A 15916-nucleotide genomic window follows, 5' to 3' on the forward strand; every position below is an offset into this window, starting at 1 on the left:
GGCAGGTCGCGGCTTTCCATCGCGGTGGGATGCGGGGCCGGTTTGGAGGAGCCCTGGAACCCCGCGAGCAGGAGCGGGCCCGGCCACCGTCGTGGCCCCCGCCGGCAGGTAGAGCCCAGCCTCCCGCCGGCACCATTCAAGGGATTCGTTACCAAATAAATACAGGGCGGGGGGGGTGGTGTAAAAATAATAACAATCGTTTGGGAAGCGGCCGCAAACGGGTGGTTCTGCTGCCCTAACCGGGGTTGTCGGGCACACAACCACCAAAAAAACCACAAGAAGTTGCATTTCATTTAAAATTATTATTAATAAGCGTAGTGGCGGCGATGAAGAAAATAACTGGGATAATAAGCCGGGCTCGCCGGCTGCCGGAACGCCGGGAGAAGCCGTCGGGGCGAACGCAGCACGGCTCCCGCTCGCCGCAGTTCAGCTGCGGGGCCGCCGCGACGGCGCGAGCGGCTGCAGGGAGCGGGGGGCGAGCGGCGAGGGCTCGAGGCACCGCGTACCGCCGTGGAGCCCCTGCCAGCCCCAGGAGGGAGATGCGGGCGGGGCAAAGCCGGCTGCCGGTGTGCCCCCCCGGCGGGGCCGCTCCTCCGCGACCTGGCGGTGACCCCCGGCCGCGGGGCCGCTGTCGCTTTAAGCGCGCCGGGAGCGCCGCCGCCGCCCGGGACGGAGGAAAGGAGGGGGGGATGGCCGCCGACGCGGCTGGGGCTGCCCCGCTTTAAAGAGACAGTGCCCGAAAGGGGAGCGGTGGGCTGGCAGGACCCGACGGGGTGGGCGGGGAGGGGGGGCGGGCAGGGCCGCGCCGGGCCGGGCGCTGCCCGGGGGTGCGGCGGCGAAGAAGCGCCGCGGGCAGGCGACGGGCGTGGGGAGGGAGAGAGCCGCCCGCCCACCACACACACACGCACACACACACACACACACTTTTCTCCCATCCCCGGCGGAGAAGTGAAAGAAGTTTGTTTTGCTGAACGGTGTGCGGTGGGGTTTTTGTTGTTGTTGTTTTCTCCTTTTTTTTTTTTTTTTCATTTTCCCCTCTTGAAAGGGTTGTGTGGGTTTTGGTGCTTTGGTTTTGTTCTTTTTTTTTCCCCTTTCCTTCCCCCTCTCGATAACTTTCTTTGCGCACACACACACACACACCCCACGCCAGCCGATAAGACCAGCAGGGGCCGAAAGGGGAAGGTGATGGCGAGCCGGCAGGAACCCGCCGAGCCCTGCCGCCGCTGAGCCCTCCGGGGCTGGCAAGTTCCCCCTCGCCGGCACGGGCCCCAGCCGCCCCGCGACTAATGGTGGAGCGCACCGCGACCGCGCAGCACCCACCGCAACCCCAGACCCCGACGGCCGCGGCCTCTGCCCGCGTTTGACGCCAAGATGTTGCTTCGAGCTGCCTGAAGGATATTTTTCTCTCTTCCCCCTTCCTCCTTGCCCTCGAGGGCTCCCGGCGACACAAGGTAAGAGCGGCGGCGGCGGCGCTGCCCACGGCCCCGCGGGACGGGGCCGCGTTGCCCCGTCTGTGCCCGCCGCTCCGCCGGCCCCGGGCCGACCCTCCTCCGCCGCCCCGGTGTTGAGTGCTGAGTCGTCTTCCACCGAAGCAGAGTGGGGATTGCTTTGAAAGGGAAAATGAAATGCCCCCTCTTCCAAAAATATATCATCTGGGCAGCGTGCGCGCCCGCGGGGGATGGAGCTCGCCCTGCGCAGCCGCTGGGCCCCGCGCAGCGCGGCCTCGTTTTTGGAGTGGTGGGGTTCGGCGTTAGGCTTTTCCCCCTTTTTTGTGGGGGGAAGGCTGCTAGAGAAGAGAACCCAGGCAATGCTCGGCGGGCCTGATCCCGGCTCCGGGGGGGGGTGGTGACCCGGGCAGCGGCCGCCATACCATACCGGGGCTGCCCCCGGCACCCCCCTGGGGAGGGCACCCCTCCGCGGGGTTCGTTTAATTAATGAATGTGCGCTGGCTTAGGCTGCATTGTCAGCTCCTGATAGGAAACTTCCGTGGGTTTTCATTAACCCAGTGACACACCGTGCCGGTGTTCCCGTCCGCTCGGCGCGGAAGGCAAAAGTGCTTTGGGGCTGGACGGGGATCCGGACACTTCTCACAGGGAAACAACCTCCTTCTCCCTTTGCTTTTCCTCTGGGGCATGTGTTTTGAAGTGTTTGTTTTGTTTTGTTTTGTTTTTCCTAATAAACCCTGGTAGTTTGCCGCCGGTGCCCAGCCGGAGAAGTTACAAATGTAGCAGTGAGTTTCCTGGGATGCTGGGGAAAGTTTAGGATAGGCCAGTGGTAAAGCTTGCAAATAAGTAATGTTATTCAGTTGTATGTAACGATTAGTAACTTGTCATAATATTAGAATAGAACATCCTCTTTAGCTTGTCCACAAGCAGTCTCATTAGATTTGTTTATTGTCTGCATAATTGGAACCATTTATTGGTATGTATTGAATCCTGCGATGTTTTGCATGAGTGTTTACATTGTTTTTTATTTATTTTCTTTAGTTTGGCGTACGGACTTCTATTATTTGCTTCAGTTAAGGGGAGGGATTTAAGTGTTGCACAAAATGGGCTGTTTGGGAAGCATAATACTAAAACAAGATAAATAACTCTGCTTTTCCAATAAAGTTTGATTCAGAACAACAAATATGAAGACTAAATGGTACTGCAGGCAATGTAAATCCTGAAACAAAACAGAAACTTCTAATGGAGCGAACATCACCTGTTTTAATATTTTTTGTTATATTCCTTGACGAAGTCATATTTAATTAAAATCAGAATTTTAAATACAGTCAGTGATGAATGCAGGGAAACTCAGATCGCTTTTAAAGTAACAGTATTTCTTAGCAATAATTAGTCAACATCTCGATTAAGTTTAAACACTTCTTAAGACATTTTTCAGTACATTTATTGTCTTTTTATTATTGTGTATATATTCTGACTGTCCAAAAAAAAAAAAAAAAAAGGAAAAAGGTCTCACCAGAGCAGCATATTTCTGAATAAACACACCATTATTATTATTATTATTATTATTATTATTATTATTATTATTATTGTTGTTGTTATTATTAGCCATTTATTTATCTGGAAACCTGTGATTTATCTTTTGACTAGTATGGCCCGACAGTGACAGCAAGATTTACTCTTTCATATTCTTCCTTTTAGATCTTGGATGAGTTTTGCAATGTGAAGTTCTGCATAGATGCCAGTCAACCAGATGTAGGAAACTGGCTCAAATATATCAAGTTTGCTGGATGCTACAATCAGCACAACCTTGTTGCATGTCAGATAAGTGACCAGGTATGTAGTGTTAACTTTCTGGACTTATTTTTTTAAAGGAACTTTAGGGTGTCAATATTAAAAAAATAAAAGAAAAAAGCAGCAGCAATTCACAAGAGATTTTGGCCCTTTTGCTGTTATAGAATAAGATACGGCACAGATGTGAGATGCAGAATGGAATAATTTTGCTTATGGGCTATAGTTAATCTGATTTTTTTATTTTTCCATATTGTTGTTCAATTACTAAGTTTTTTGCTTTTTTTTTTTTTTTTTTTAATTGCTGTACCTGATAAAAACTGGGAGTGCTTTCTTGGGAATACAAAGCCAGTATTTGCTGATTTTGAATTAGAAGCATTTTCTGGCTCCTGGTCCAGTCTAATGTAATAGTCTAGTTGGACTGTTACGTTAAATCATTCAGTTGGTCAGAATCTGTAATGTGAAATAAATGGAAAGAGTGGAGGGGAAGATACAAAACTGATAACGTTGCCAATGTAGTTGCATGTTTGGGGCTTCGGATTTGAATGCACATGTGCACGAATATTATTACGCTTTCCCATACACTTTGCTGGAACTAGTAATAGCAGGATCCTCAGTGTTTTTTCTTTTTATTTGTTATACTTAAATCCACTCTTTGTTCAGCTGAAATGTTTTTATCCTTGTATGTTGGAAAAAAGGCTGGGATAGGCAGAGGAAGGATGCAGTGAAGCATTTTGTTTTCAATTATGCTGATGAGTTATTAGGTGTTTCTTGAATCAAGGTTTGCTTTAGTCTGTGGATAATGCATGCCATTATGAAATATTTTAATGAGTGTAGTTAGGTTAAGAAAGCTAAACTCCTTTAAAATAAAATGTCTAAAATAGCAAAGCAACAACTGATTGTGAATTCTTGTTTCCAATCTAAAGTTTGCTGCCTGCAGCATAGGATTTAATTCATTTAGTCAGTGTTTCATTTTCCACCCCTTAATTAACTGCATCAGGTGAATGCTAAAGATTATCTTTAGCTGATTTAATAGCCTTGACAGTATTGAAATAAGAAGCACGATCAGTCACTAAGCTTCAATTAAAAATCATTCTTTCTAATCAAATTCTTTACGTATAGGAAATGAATGTGAGACAGTCTGCTATTTTCAGCACAGCCTTATGTGTTTCACTCATGTGAGATAGTTGATTAAAACTGGTTTAAAAAACTTTTTCAGAACCTATGAGAAAAGGGGATTTTTTAATTTTCGACTTTTATAGCTCAGTCCTGAGCACACGTAACACAGAATGAAGCAGCAACTGAGATGTAATTTCTTTTTTATATAGCAGTTGGTTTAGCTAAAGAAACCATAAAGATTATTAGTAAATGCAAAATACATTTTCTAAGCTGAAACATGCTTTACCCTGAAAAATGATAAATTCTCTGTGAGAAGAACATTTATGGAACAGTGGTATGAAAGCAAAACTATACAGATTAATTGAAACAGCAATTTCAAATATTCTATGTTAAATAAGAGCTGACATAGCTAGAAAAGATTAGAAGTGGAATCACGTGCATTGGTCAAAGTAACTTTGCATCAGTATTTGTGATCTGCAACTGAAAATTCATGCTAGGCTGAAACATCATCATTTACCTCTGTGATGCAGACACGCACCCGCATTTTGACGGTTTTAGAAGGAAAGTTACGGCACTTTTGACTCTCCTTTTTTAGTGTTTACATTTCTGACATTTGGTAGTGGTGGCTGTACTGCTGCCAATGATTTCTTTCATTCACTGGAGACTTGTTATTTATTTTGCACAGTATCATACTGTTCATAATTCCATATTTTTATAGCTTATTGTTGCTGAGATTTGCAAATTAAGAATTTGTTGTCCTTCAAGTAGCATGTTGTCAGCTGAATGCTGTCAGCAAGAGATTGTTGTTCCTATGGCCCTCTGGAAACACTGCACATTTACCCACAAAACTGTACGTGTACTCCAACATTTTATGACCAGAGCCTAAAAAGTTAATGCTAAAAATGTGCTCTCGAATCTTAAAGTGAAAAAGCCTTTTTAACAGCTCCTCCTTCTGCTTTCTTCTGGCACAAGCTCACCAGAGGTAATATAAAATATAATAGGAAGGCAAACTGGGAAATGGACATTACATGGCCAAATGTGTGCATGTACAAGGAGTGACAAATGCAAGTCAGAACTGAGTGTGCATGTCTGCCTGTGTATAGACTGCGTGTGGCTGCCTTTGGATCACTCTGCCTCTGTAGCTCCTAGAAAGAAAGGGGGAAAAGGTGATTAAAAAAAAAGAGGGAGGGGTGGGGTGGGAAAGGAGGAAAAACCCCCCAGTGTGAAGCCTGAGGACAAGTATCAGTGGTTGCAGTTAGAGTTGGAGTGCAGAAGCGGTGCAGCCCAGCGGGGACAGGAAAGCCCAGTTCAGCTGGAGCTGCAGCCAAGTGCTGGGTGCAGGGATGCACTCAGGCGGGGGGAACCCTGGTTATTTCTCCCTAGTTCCCCAGGAGGACGAAGTGCCTCCACAAGGCCCAGTCATGCTGGGAGCATCCCTGCTGTGGGAGATGCTGCTCGCTCCTGAGGCACAGACACTCGATCAGCAGTAATTGTTCACCTCTGATTGCTTCAACTCATCTGTAAAATTCATAGACAAACATTGGGCTGTACCTGAAAAGGTAAAAGATCCTGCCAGTGCTCTCAGCCTTATGCTGCCCACAAGCTTATGCTACTAAATTCAAGCTTGACTGACAGACAGGTATGATTCCCAGCCTGCTTGAGGCAGGATTTAGATGAATCTCAGCATGATGTGTAATCTAGTTGCTCTGCTAAGCTCTACCTTCTGTATTTAACAAAAAGAGTGAAAGAAAAACATTTTTTGTTGTTTTCTCTATTAGAGTTTTTTCAGAGACATACCACCCCACCCCCTGACTCACGGTTGAGGTTAGGTTTCATCACTTAGGATCAACTTTACAAAAGGCCTGGGCTCTTTCTTATGACTGTATAAATGAGCTTTGCTAAGATGAACAGCTCGATAATGGTGGGATGCAGTCAAAACATGCATGCTGGATGCAACTCATGTTTCATTTGATTGGAGGTGGAGTAGGGTTTAAAAGGTGCATTTTTTTGATTTTTTTTTCTATTTTTTTTTATTTCAGACAAGATTGATCTAGGATATCTTTTTGCTGTCTTCCTATTACTTACTGTCATACTCAGTCTAACCTGAACATATATAATTTAAGATGCATTTGAATTAATAAAATTCCACAAACAGGGCATGCTATTTATTTCCTTTCCCCAAAGAGAGTACAGCGTGTGCAGAGCTGCAGAGAGTCTTGTCACTGCTACTGCCCTGGAGTGCATTTTTTCAGCTCAGAGTCAGTTGGGATTCAGTACCAGTTTCTGCTAACTTGGATGGCTCCCCGCTGTTATCATTAAACATCTATTAGTTCAATTTTTTAATGACTTCAGAATGATAAGCCCTGTTAGGCTTTCTGGCAGCACTGTCATCCCAGAAAAAGCATTATTTTAAAATATATATGTTAATGAAAGTGCAGTTGCAACTACAGCAGTGACTATAGCAATGGCATGTCAGAGTCTGTCACATGTTCTGGGCTTTCTTTCAGGCTGGGATCATGGTCACCTTGAAGCTATAAAAATAAGTATTTTTTTTCTTTTAAGAAACATAGCTGGTAGCAGTTGAAGTTAAAACTCCTGAATATTGTTTTTATCTGGCTTATTGCTTGCAGAGCTCTAACAGTGATACAGCCACATAACACTGTGAAACTGCTCTGAGCTTCCAGTTCTCTTTCCCCTCAACAAAGCAGCTCGTGAAGATTCCCTTTGGTTTATCCGTGGAAAACTCAAAGTGGGTCAAGATCAGTTTCCTGAGGTTTTGGTTTGCTGAATGTGCTGAGATAGATTTTTGGGGGTTTTTGTGTGTGTTTTCTTTCATTTCTTTATACTCAAGTACATGCCAATACAGTGGGAGAAAAACCAGTAGTACTACACTCTTTAACAACATGCCCGATGTCAGTGATATAAACTTACACGGGTGAACCTCCTGCTGTAAGTTTCACCAGATCTGATCACATCTTACACGTTTTACAAACTTTTTAAATCTGCAGACACAGCTTCATGTTTCAGATTTTACTGCCGCTGCCCCCACTCTGCGGCAGGCAGCTCTCAGGCAGAAAACGGCAGAGGCTCCTGCAGCAGCCCTGGACACACAGCCACCTGCACAAGTTGTGTATTTAAGGAATAGTTTTGAGGCTTTGTTGTCAGAGAGTGAAATTAAGGTTTTGCCTGTTGCAGGTCAGGAGGGCACACGCATGCTGAGCCCATAAGGGGCCCTATTCTGCCATGATTATTTCTATGATTTATTAGTTTATTAAGCAAATAAAGCTTAATCCAGCTCCCACTGAATGTCTGTCTCCAGTGGAGCAGGGTCGCGTTAGTTTAGGGCCAGTGGAACAAGGAGCTCATCAGTGGTGACTTTCCACTTAACTGCAGTTAGGGCTGAGGCTGTGGGTAAAACTCCTGCCTGGTTTTTACATCTGCCTGTGTTATCTGGAGCTAAATGCACCAGTGGTGTTATTGCTCTCAGTGTTGGCCTGTCCTGACATGACCTAAAATGAATTGTTTAGAACCAAAACCAGCAACTTCTTGTCGCCATTTCTGCAAAATCATAAGTGTTTTACTGACGATCCTGTTCAATGAATGCAGTAAGGCATGTTGTCACTAAGCAAAAATGCCTTTTTTTTTTGTGCTGAGAGCTGTCAAATCACACTCGTATGCTTGTCAGAAACAGTATAGAGGATTATAGTTGTCCACAGAGCCAGGACAAGACTGCAACTCACTGGACAGTTTGCGTGATTGATGAATGAAGGTGGGATGTTGGAAGCATGGTGAAGTCACGAGAATGGGTGGACACACAGAAGTTATGGTCTGGTGTTGGTTGCTAGCAGCTCCCAGGCAGATTTTGAGGGGCTGGAGCAGTTCGGCTGGATGTGACAGTCTCTCACCCAGTCCTGTGCCTTTCAGGAAGGCTAAAATTCACCTGCGAAGGAAGAAGACAAGTATCACTGGGGAGGTGGCCTACAGCCCCTGAGATACCAAAGAGGATGCCCTGTGGAAGGACATTCTGCTTCTCCCTCCTTGTTTTGGAGGAGCGGGTAGCACCTTTTGCCTCAGAAGGTGGCAAAATGAGGATTTCTGGTGCCATTTCAGGAGAGTGTCCTTGCTCCAGCTTGATCTGCTTTGGCAGTTTCGGTGCATTTTGGAATCAAGGAAGGAAAGGGTTTGCAGTCCTGGTACTGAGGCACTGTGGTGCGCCCTCACCATTTCGGTAGGGTGAATGGAAGGGTCCTCCCCTCCCTGTTGGGCTTCCACCCATGTCCCCGCAGCCGCTTGCACGCAGGCACTTGCTGAGTTTTGCCTGTGGATTTTTGCTGAAGTTTTCTTTGGGCCTGGTACAGCGCTCAGAAGGACATTAGCCCTTGAAAAAACTCCAGTTAGTTTCAATTTATCATTTGCCTGAGTATGGCAAGAAGAACCTGGCTCAGGTTTCATCACACAGTTCTACAGCTGTAGAAGTTGTTCTGCTAAAATTGAAGAACTGGAGCTAAAATTGAAGCTTCACCATTTGGATCTTTTTCTTTCTTCTTTTTCCCCTCAACTGCTTAATTATGGCTCGTTATGAGGTTATGCATCCGTTTGTCCTTCTCATTTTACTGGCAAGCATAAATCCTGATTTTGATCATGCTCCTTGCTTATTGGTTTTGGACATTTGATTTGTTTTTCTTTTGAGGCAAGTTCCATTCTTGCTCCAGAGCAATGTGGAGGTGAATGCCAGTTGGCAGTATGCACGCCGCCTCTCTGGGCGCTTGCTTTTCAGCCCCAGCTTGGGGAATGATCCTCTTGACTGCACTGAAGCCTCCAAAGGTGTCTGGGAGATGGGGCTGGTGTCTTACTCAGGGTAAACGTACCCATGGCTTGTGGCAGAAGCTGGGAGCCTGTTGGATGCTGGATGTTGGTGCAGGAGTAGCAGCATCACACTAGTGGGCTTCACCAGGCTTTCATCGGGGTGCGCTCCACCTTTGGGGTCTTCTGTACCTTTCTACCATTCCATGCAGGGTGTGTTCTTCACTTGGTCCTCCTGCTTACATCAGTGGGGTGCAGGACAAAGCCGCTCAGTGCCTTCCCCTGAGGTGCTCGCTGTACGCTTAATGCATGGCCTGGAGGGTTAAAGTACAAAAAGCACTGATTCCAAGCAGCACCTCTCACCTGTCTGAAAGTGCCAGGCAGCACTGGGGTGTGTGGAATGTTTTTCAAAGTTCATGCATACACAGGAATAAAGGTTTTGGTTGAAGGCAACAGAATACAGCTCCTCTTTGGGGCTGAGCATGACAGATGCTTGAGTAGCAGCTAGTGCCTTTGCTTATTCTCATCAGATGAAGTGTCACTTTTTCCCCCCACACCAGCAGCTCCCCCTTCCTGGGTGCTGGAGCGCACGCTGGAGGGGAGTGAAAGGGGGGTTCAGAGCCGTGCAGATCTGGCTGGGGCACATGGGATGGTCAGGGTACTTCAGAGTGTGCGGATGGCGTCAGCCAAGTGCGCAGCCCTGGGCCGAGCTCGCGGGGAGTGCGTTTTCGCTATTATTTCAATTATTACAACTTCCTGAATAGGTTGAAGGTCGTTCATAATTCACGCTTCTGTCATCTTTACACATGCCAAATGCAGTCTATTAAGCATAAATAAAATTTCAAGTGCCTGACCAGGAAAAGTAAACTGGGATTCATAACAATGAGGCCTTATTCATCCATTTTAAAGTAAATTGTGTGTGTTCCTTTCTTTTCTCCCCTCCCCTTTCCCTTTACAGCTTTGCAGTTTGGGAGCTTTTATTTCTGCTCGGTAGCATAAATATATGACCTGCGGTGTAGGCAGGCACAGAGGACTGATGAGTTAGGCCTCCCCCAACTTCTTTCCACCTCAGACCCCCTGAACTTTGAAAGTGTTTCCAGATCTGGATCCGATTTTGCTCTTCCTATATAAACTGCAGTCACACACCGCTGATCCCAGGGCATGTGAAATGTGCATCTGGACTTTGCTTTTATTCCCCCCCTCCTCTGGTTGTTCCTCTACTGTGCAGCAGATATTCTTATACTTCTTGAGGCAGACTGCTGTGTGCTCTCATGTCGTGAGCACAGCTTAACCCAAGAAAGCCAGGTAACAAAATGGGCTTGGTTGGCTGAAGAAGTGATAGAAGAGCCAGGACTGTATCCAAGAAATCTTCAAGCTTTGTGATTGAAAAGTCCGCTTATTTTACATTAGCGTTTTCTAATACAAAAAAATATTGTCTGTGGTAGAGGTTGCTGTTGTTGCAAAACAGGGGCTGTGGGGTAATTTATGAGCTTTCCCGTCTGGGGGCTTGCAGGACCCCCATACTTTCTGCCCTTGGTAGGCTGCTGCTACCTAAAAATTTGAGCAGCATGGTTCATTTCAACAGTTGGCTTCTCAGTGTTTCTCAGACTGGATAATTCCAGGAAGTTTTAGGTGGGAAGAGTAAGGAAAAAGCTTTTCTTGTGAAGTAGCAAGTACAGCTTTTAAAATGAAATTAAATTTACCTGCACGGTCACTTTGGTTGAAAGTTGAATATGTCTTATTTTAGATCCACACTGGAATGCAGTCTGGTATATAAACTGTTAGTACAGGTTGGGGTTTTTATACATACAGAAATCTAAAAAACAATTTCCAATAATAATGATGAAAGTTAGTATTTTAATGATAATAATGTCAAAATGCCAGAAATCGGGAAACCTGTCACTTGGACATTGTTTTTTAGAGTGTTAGTTCTAAGGTGCAAAATAAAGGAACATCACTTAAACTAAAACATGGTGGGTTTTGGCATATTCCATCTTGCCTCCCTGTTGAAGTGCAGAGAGGCTGGCTAGGTAGTTTCTGATGTGTAGCTTAATCATCTCTGATATTTCTGAATACCAGTGCAGAGAGAACAGTTGACTGCAGAGTTTACACCCAAGTTAGGGATTTGTCCCACAGCTACAAGAAAGATGCTGCATCGTACTGGGGTCTCCCAAAGAGAAGTGATGTCACCCTAGCACAGCGCTTCATGAGCAAGACCCTCTTTATGCCTACGTCTGATCCACGTGCCCTCACCTTGTGACGAGAGGTGAAAAGGTCTATCAGAATACCTTTGATGGGGGAGGAAAAATACTGGAGAAGGCTTGGCTGTGGATTTTGTTTGCTTCTTGGTGTGGATGCACTGCTGACCTGAGAAGAACAGCTGAGTTTACATGACTGTGACACAGAACCTGGGAGCACTGAGGCAAGTCCTGGGCAGAGCCATCCAGGGCAGAGCAGGAGCTTTGGCACAGTCCCTTTGAGATGGTGGAGGTCCCACCTGGGCATGTGGTGGGCCTGATCCTGCTTCCGCCCCAGGGAGGTCTGCAGAAGTCTCTCATGTGAGTGTGCAGTGCCATACACTGTTTTTTTTCACCTCAAAACCAGCCAGCAACCAGGCTTATCTTCCACAGACTGGACCTCAGCATCCCTTTCAGGTGTGTAGAGGCCATCATACTTCTGGAAGAAAAAAGCCATTTTTCAGTGCATTTATCTTGATAAATGGAAAACCAAGCATCACTTAAAGCAGATATTCACTGGATGCGGCACTGACATCGTATCTGTTTGTGGGCCTTAAAAGTTGTCTTCACTTAAATGCATTTCGGCCTTTGATCAAGTGTGCATTGCCTCAACTGCATCTCCAGCATGCCGAAGCCCACACAGCAGCCCCATGTCCTTTGGCACCAATGGCGGCATCAGCTCCAGAGGGAATTATGGTACCAGGGATTTGCTCAGCTGCATGAAGAGACATGCATGAGACCTTGCCATGGCTCTGTTGGCCCTTTGTACTGTCCAGAATACTCTGTGGACTTTGAAATCCCTTTGACAAGGGGTAAAAATGGCAAGTTCTAGCAGACCCAGCTGATGGTTCGACCAGGGCAGTATCAAAGAAGAAGGAGGTGCAGCCTGGCCAGATAGGGCTGCCTATAAACTCCTTCTCCTGGATTTTATGGGGAAAATTTGCCATAAGCAGGAGGTTGTGGCACAAGTACCTTGCACCTGATTTTTTTCCCAGCATTTCTGGCTCCTGGAGAGGGGTGAGCACTGCGGCACTGGGATGAGCTGGCTCTGGCAGCCTTCACTGCTGCTCCTCTGCACATCTCCAGAGCGTTTTGTGGGACAAGGTGAAGAACAGAAAACAAATCCAAGGAAATGCATCTTTTTTTTCGTTGTTTTTAGGCATTTAGCTCATATCTGTTGGCAAAGGCCTCTTGTGCAGAAAGAAACGATTAGGTTATACGGCCACCTCCTGGAGGAGATCGGTATGTGCTCAGCTGCCGGGGCCACCCGATGGCTGACGGTTCGTGTGCGACCGCGCAAGAAAAATACCCACGCATCTCTAGCTACCGGTACCTACCTTGTGGCACACACACCTGTATGACTTTAAACAGTGGAGGTGATTTTCTGCCTTTCTCCCAGTGACTGAATATTGAGAGTTCAGAGTGTGAGAGCAAAACCCTAAAAAATACATTAGTCCAAGAAAAATGCAAAGGCATAATTTTTTAGCGAAGGAAACATAGCTGTCATGTGTTTTTGTTTAACAAGGCCTAAGGAAGTTACTAATACTTATTTGAGCTGCTTCATGGAGCTTTTTAGTGTTCTTCATATTTCCTGCTGAGACAGAAAACAGCCACATGGATTTTGGGAATTTCCTTTCAGCAGAGGCTTGCAGTGCCAGTGTGCGCTTGCTCTGGGTATATGGACCCAAGGGAGTATGGCCTCTTTGCCCGCACCCCACCCTGACCCACAGCTTCCTGCTTCCCTGATGGGTCCTTCCCAGAGCCCAGAGCCTGATGTCACCTGGACTGGGGGACCAGGAGCCACCAGCCAGGGTCACCACCAGCAGCTTTTGGCTGCTCACAGTGTTTCTTCATCCAGGACTGATTTTTCCTTTGATTCCTGTTCGAAGCTGAGGAATAGCCAGGCATGCTGGTTTGCCTAAGCCTCCCACCTCAAAACTTTCTGGACTGCATAGATAATTGTAACGGGGGTTGAATGCCTGTAGCTTAATCAGTAATATCTTCTCAGATGTGCTTTAGTACCTTTTCTCTGTGCAACCAGAGTTGCGTCCCTTACATGGATCACTCAGAGAAGCATTTTATGGCTGCTTTGTACATGGGTTTGGTATAACTAAGCATGCAAATTGCTGGTGGTATTTGCAGTCATCACACAGCTCCTTTTACAGCAGACACTGTTGAAAGCAACTGTTCTTTTTATCCTCAGAACCCAAAGCACCAAAAGCCTTTGGTCTGAAAAGAGCCATAGTCAAAATCAGCATCTCTCCAGCAAATGGCAGCCAGCAGCCGCACCAGGACAGGGTCTGGACAAGTGTTTTTTGATCCTGTGATACTCACCAGCAATGGTTTGTGCCTCTTTGCCTATTGTGGTAATCACAACGAGATATATATAATCATTGCTTTCGATTTTTTCAGATATTCTACAGAGTGGTAGCAGATATTGAACCAGGAGAGGAGCTCTTGCTGTTCATGAAGAGTGAAGATTATTCACATGAAACAATGGCTCCGGACATTCATGGTTAGCCACTTCATATTGTCTAATCTAATAGAAATTATCATTGAAATTAAGCAAAAAATTAGGGAGATTTCTCCTCTGCTGGAATCCTTTTGAAATCTGCGATGGCTTCACTAAAGCCCAGGAGGAGAGCTGGACCATGGGTGTATTTGTCTGTCTTCTGCCCTAGGGTTTCTCTGAAAGTTGCTCAGTGAACCAATTAGTGTAATACTATCACAGCTCCTTCAGACCCTCTGAAGGGTGAGTCTGCTCTCAAAAGTGATGCTGACACTGGTATTGGAGGGCTTCTGGGTTTGTTTTCTTTTTCACTCCATCACTCCAGCCTTGTCCAACCAGGAGTGTAGCTTCACTCAGTGTTGCATTTGAATGGAACTGAATGCCGCTTCATTCGATGTTGCATTTTCACAGAATCACAGAATAGTTAGGGTTGAAAGGGACCTCTGGAGATCATCTAGTCCAGCCTCCCTGCCAAGGCAGTGTCACCTAGAGCAGGTTACAGATGAATGTGTCCAGGCAGGTTTTGAATGTCTCCAGAGAGGGAGAATCCATGCCTTCCCTGGCCAGCCCGTTCCAGTGCTCTGCCACCCTCAACATAAAGAAGTTCTTCCTCATGTTGAGGTGAAACTTCCTGTATTTTAGTTTATGGCCACTGCTGCTTGTCCTGTCACTGGGCACCACTGAAGAGGGTCTCGCACCATCCTCCTAGCATCTGCCTTTGAGATATTTATACACATTTTCTACCTGTTAATCTGGGCAGCTCTAGTTTGCACAGTTGATATTTCTCAGCATTAAGTCCCTGCAACTCCTAATGTTGTTCAGGTTTTACCTCACTTACTTGAACCTGCCTCAGAAACAGATTGGCAGATGTTAACAGCGTGGTAGTAAGGCTTCAAGATTGAAACCTCATCAAAACCTGATCATTCTGTGTGTATTACAAAAGGAGAACAAGAGTCCATGTCCTCATCTCTAGGCTGTGTTGCTCCTGCAGGACCTGTACAGACTCTGACTAAGGGTTATTTTTTGTCACTTAGCCAAACAACTGTTACTTTATCACCTTGAAAAGAGAAAAATCTCAAGTTGTTAATGTTGTTGTCACTTGTGATAACACTTGAGCCATTTTTCCTCCTTGCGCTCATTTGTTACTCATCTGACTCACAGATTCTGGGTCTGAAACTCCCGAGCTCTTGCTCAGATTTGTCCCCCACCTCCAAAAGCTTCTTTTGCTCTGCTGTCCATCAAGCAGTGGGTTATACAACCACAGTGGGGACTGGGTGTGGGATATGTAATTGATGCCTGTTAGGTTGCAGTTTATGCGAATGTGGACATTCTACAAATTCTCAGGGATTCAGGGACAGTACACGGGGTTTTTCCCAGGGCTCACATCAAGGGCTCACATTCTTACAACTGCCTGTACATTTAAAGCTGTATCTTTTGTTATCTTAAGAAACTGGGGATTATTCATTAGTAACTTTGTTTAGTTATTGCTAAAGGTGTCCCCCTTTTCAAGCATACTGTTCTCCATGCCTAGTCCCTATGGTCAAGCAGCTAATGTATTTCCTGGCACCAGAGGAAATCTCTGCAGTCACATGCAAGAATATGTCCCACAGGGCTAATTTAGAAGTAGATTGAGCCAAATTATTGCTTGTGGACAGTTGGCAACAGAGCCCTATGATACTTTCTCTGCAACAGCTGTCAAGCCGTAACCAACTACATACATTAGACATTTCAGCATTTCTGACTTGGAGCCCCATGGCATTTATATCTGTAGGGCAGGTGACACTCCAAAGTGACACTCTAGTGATCTTCTACACTCATTTTCAGTAAGAAACTCATGATTTATGGAATTTAAAGGAAGGGCCCCAACTTCATGGGTCTCTGGCTTGCTTTGAACAGGGTTGGGTGCTGCAAAAGTACTCTCAGGAAAATGAAGACTTCAGAACTCTATAAGCACCCTTCTGGCTATTTTAGATGCTGATGTTCCTGTCTAAATTAGTCTCCTTCATTCAGAA

At 45.9% G+C, this 15916-nt stretch overlaps 1 protein-coding gene across 8 annotated transcripts in view; it reads left to right on the forward strand.

The window, feature by feature from the left end:
• Nucleotides 1-15916, forward strand: part of MECOM (MDS1 and EVI1 complex locus) — a 342326-nt gene that overhangs the window by 290629 nt on the left and 35781 nt on the right. For 6 of the 8 annotated variants that reach the window (XM_061452588.1, XM_061452589.1, XM_061452590.1 and 3 more), the window contains exons 3-4: nt 3147-3281; nt 13808-13910. In XM_061452588.1, coding sequence (XP_061308572.1) covers nt 3147-3281; nt 13808-13910 — 238 coding nt within the window. Of the gene's footprint in view, nt 1-1148; nt 1452-1962; nt 2422-3146; nt 3282-13807; nt 13911-15916 lie in introns of those variants that run through there. The other 2 variants (XM_061452592.1, XM_061452593.1) reach the window with 2 other exon arrangements.

The sequence above is a fragment of the Pezoporus flaviventris genome, unplaced genomic scaffold, assembly GCF_033815535.1.
Source record: "Pezoporus flaviventris isolate CSIRO_AGI_PZ_B2104156 unplaced genomic scaffold, CSIRO_AGI_Pfla_v1 ptg000013l, whole genome shotgun sequence".
NCBI lineage: Eukaryota > Metazoa > Chordata > Aves > Psittaciformes > Psittacidae > Pezoporus > Pezoporus flaviventris.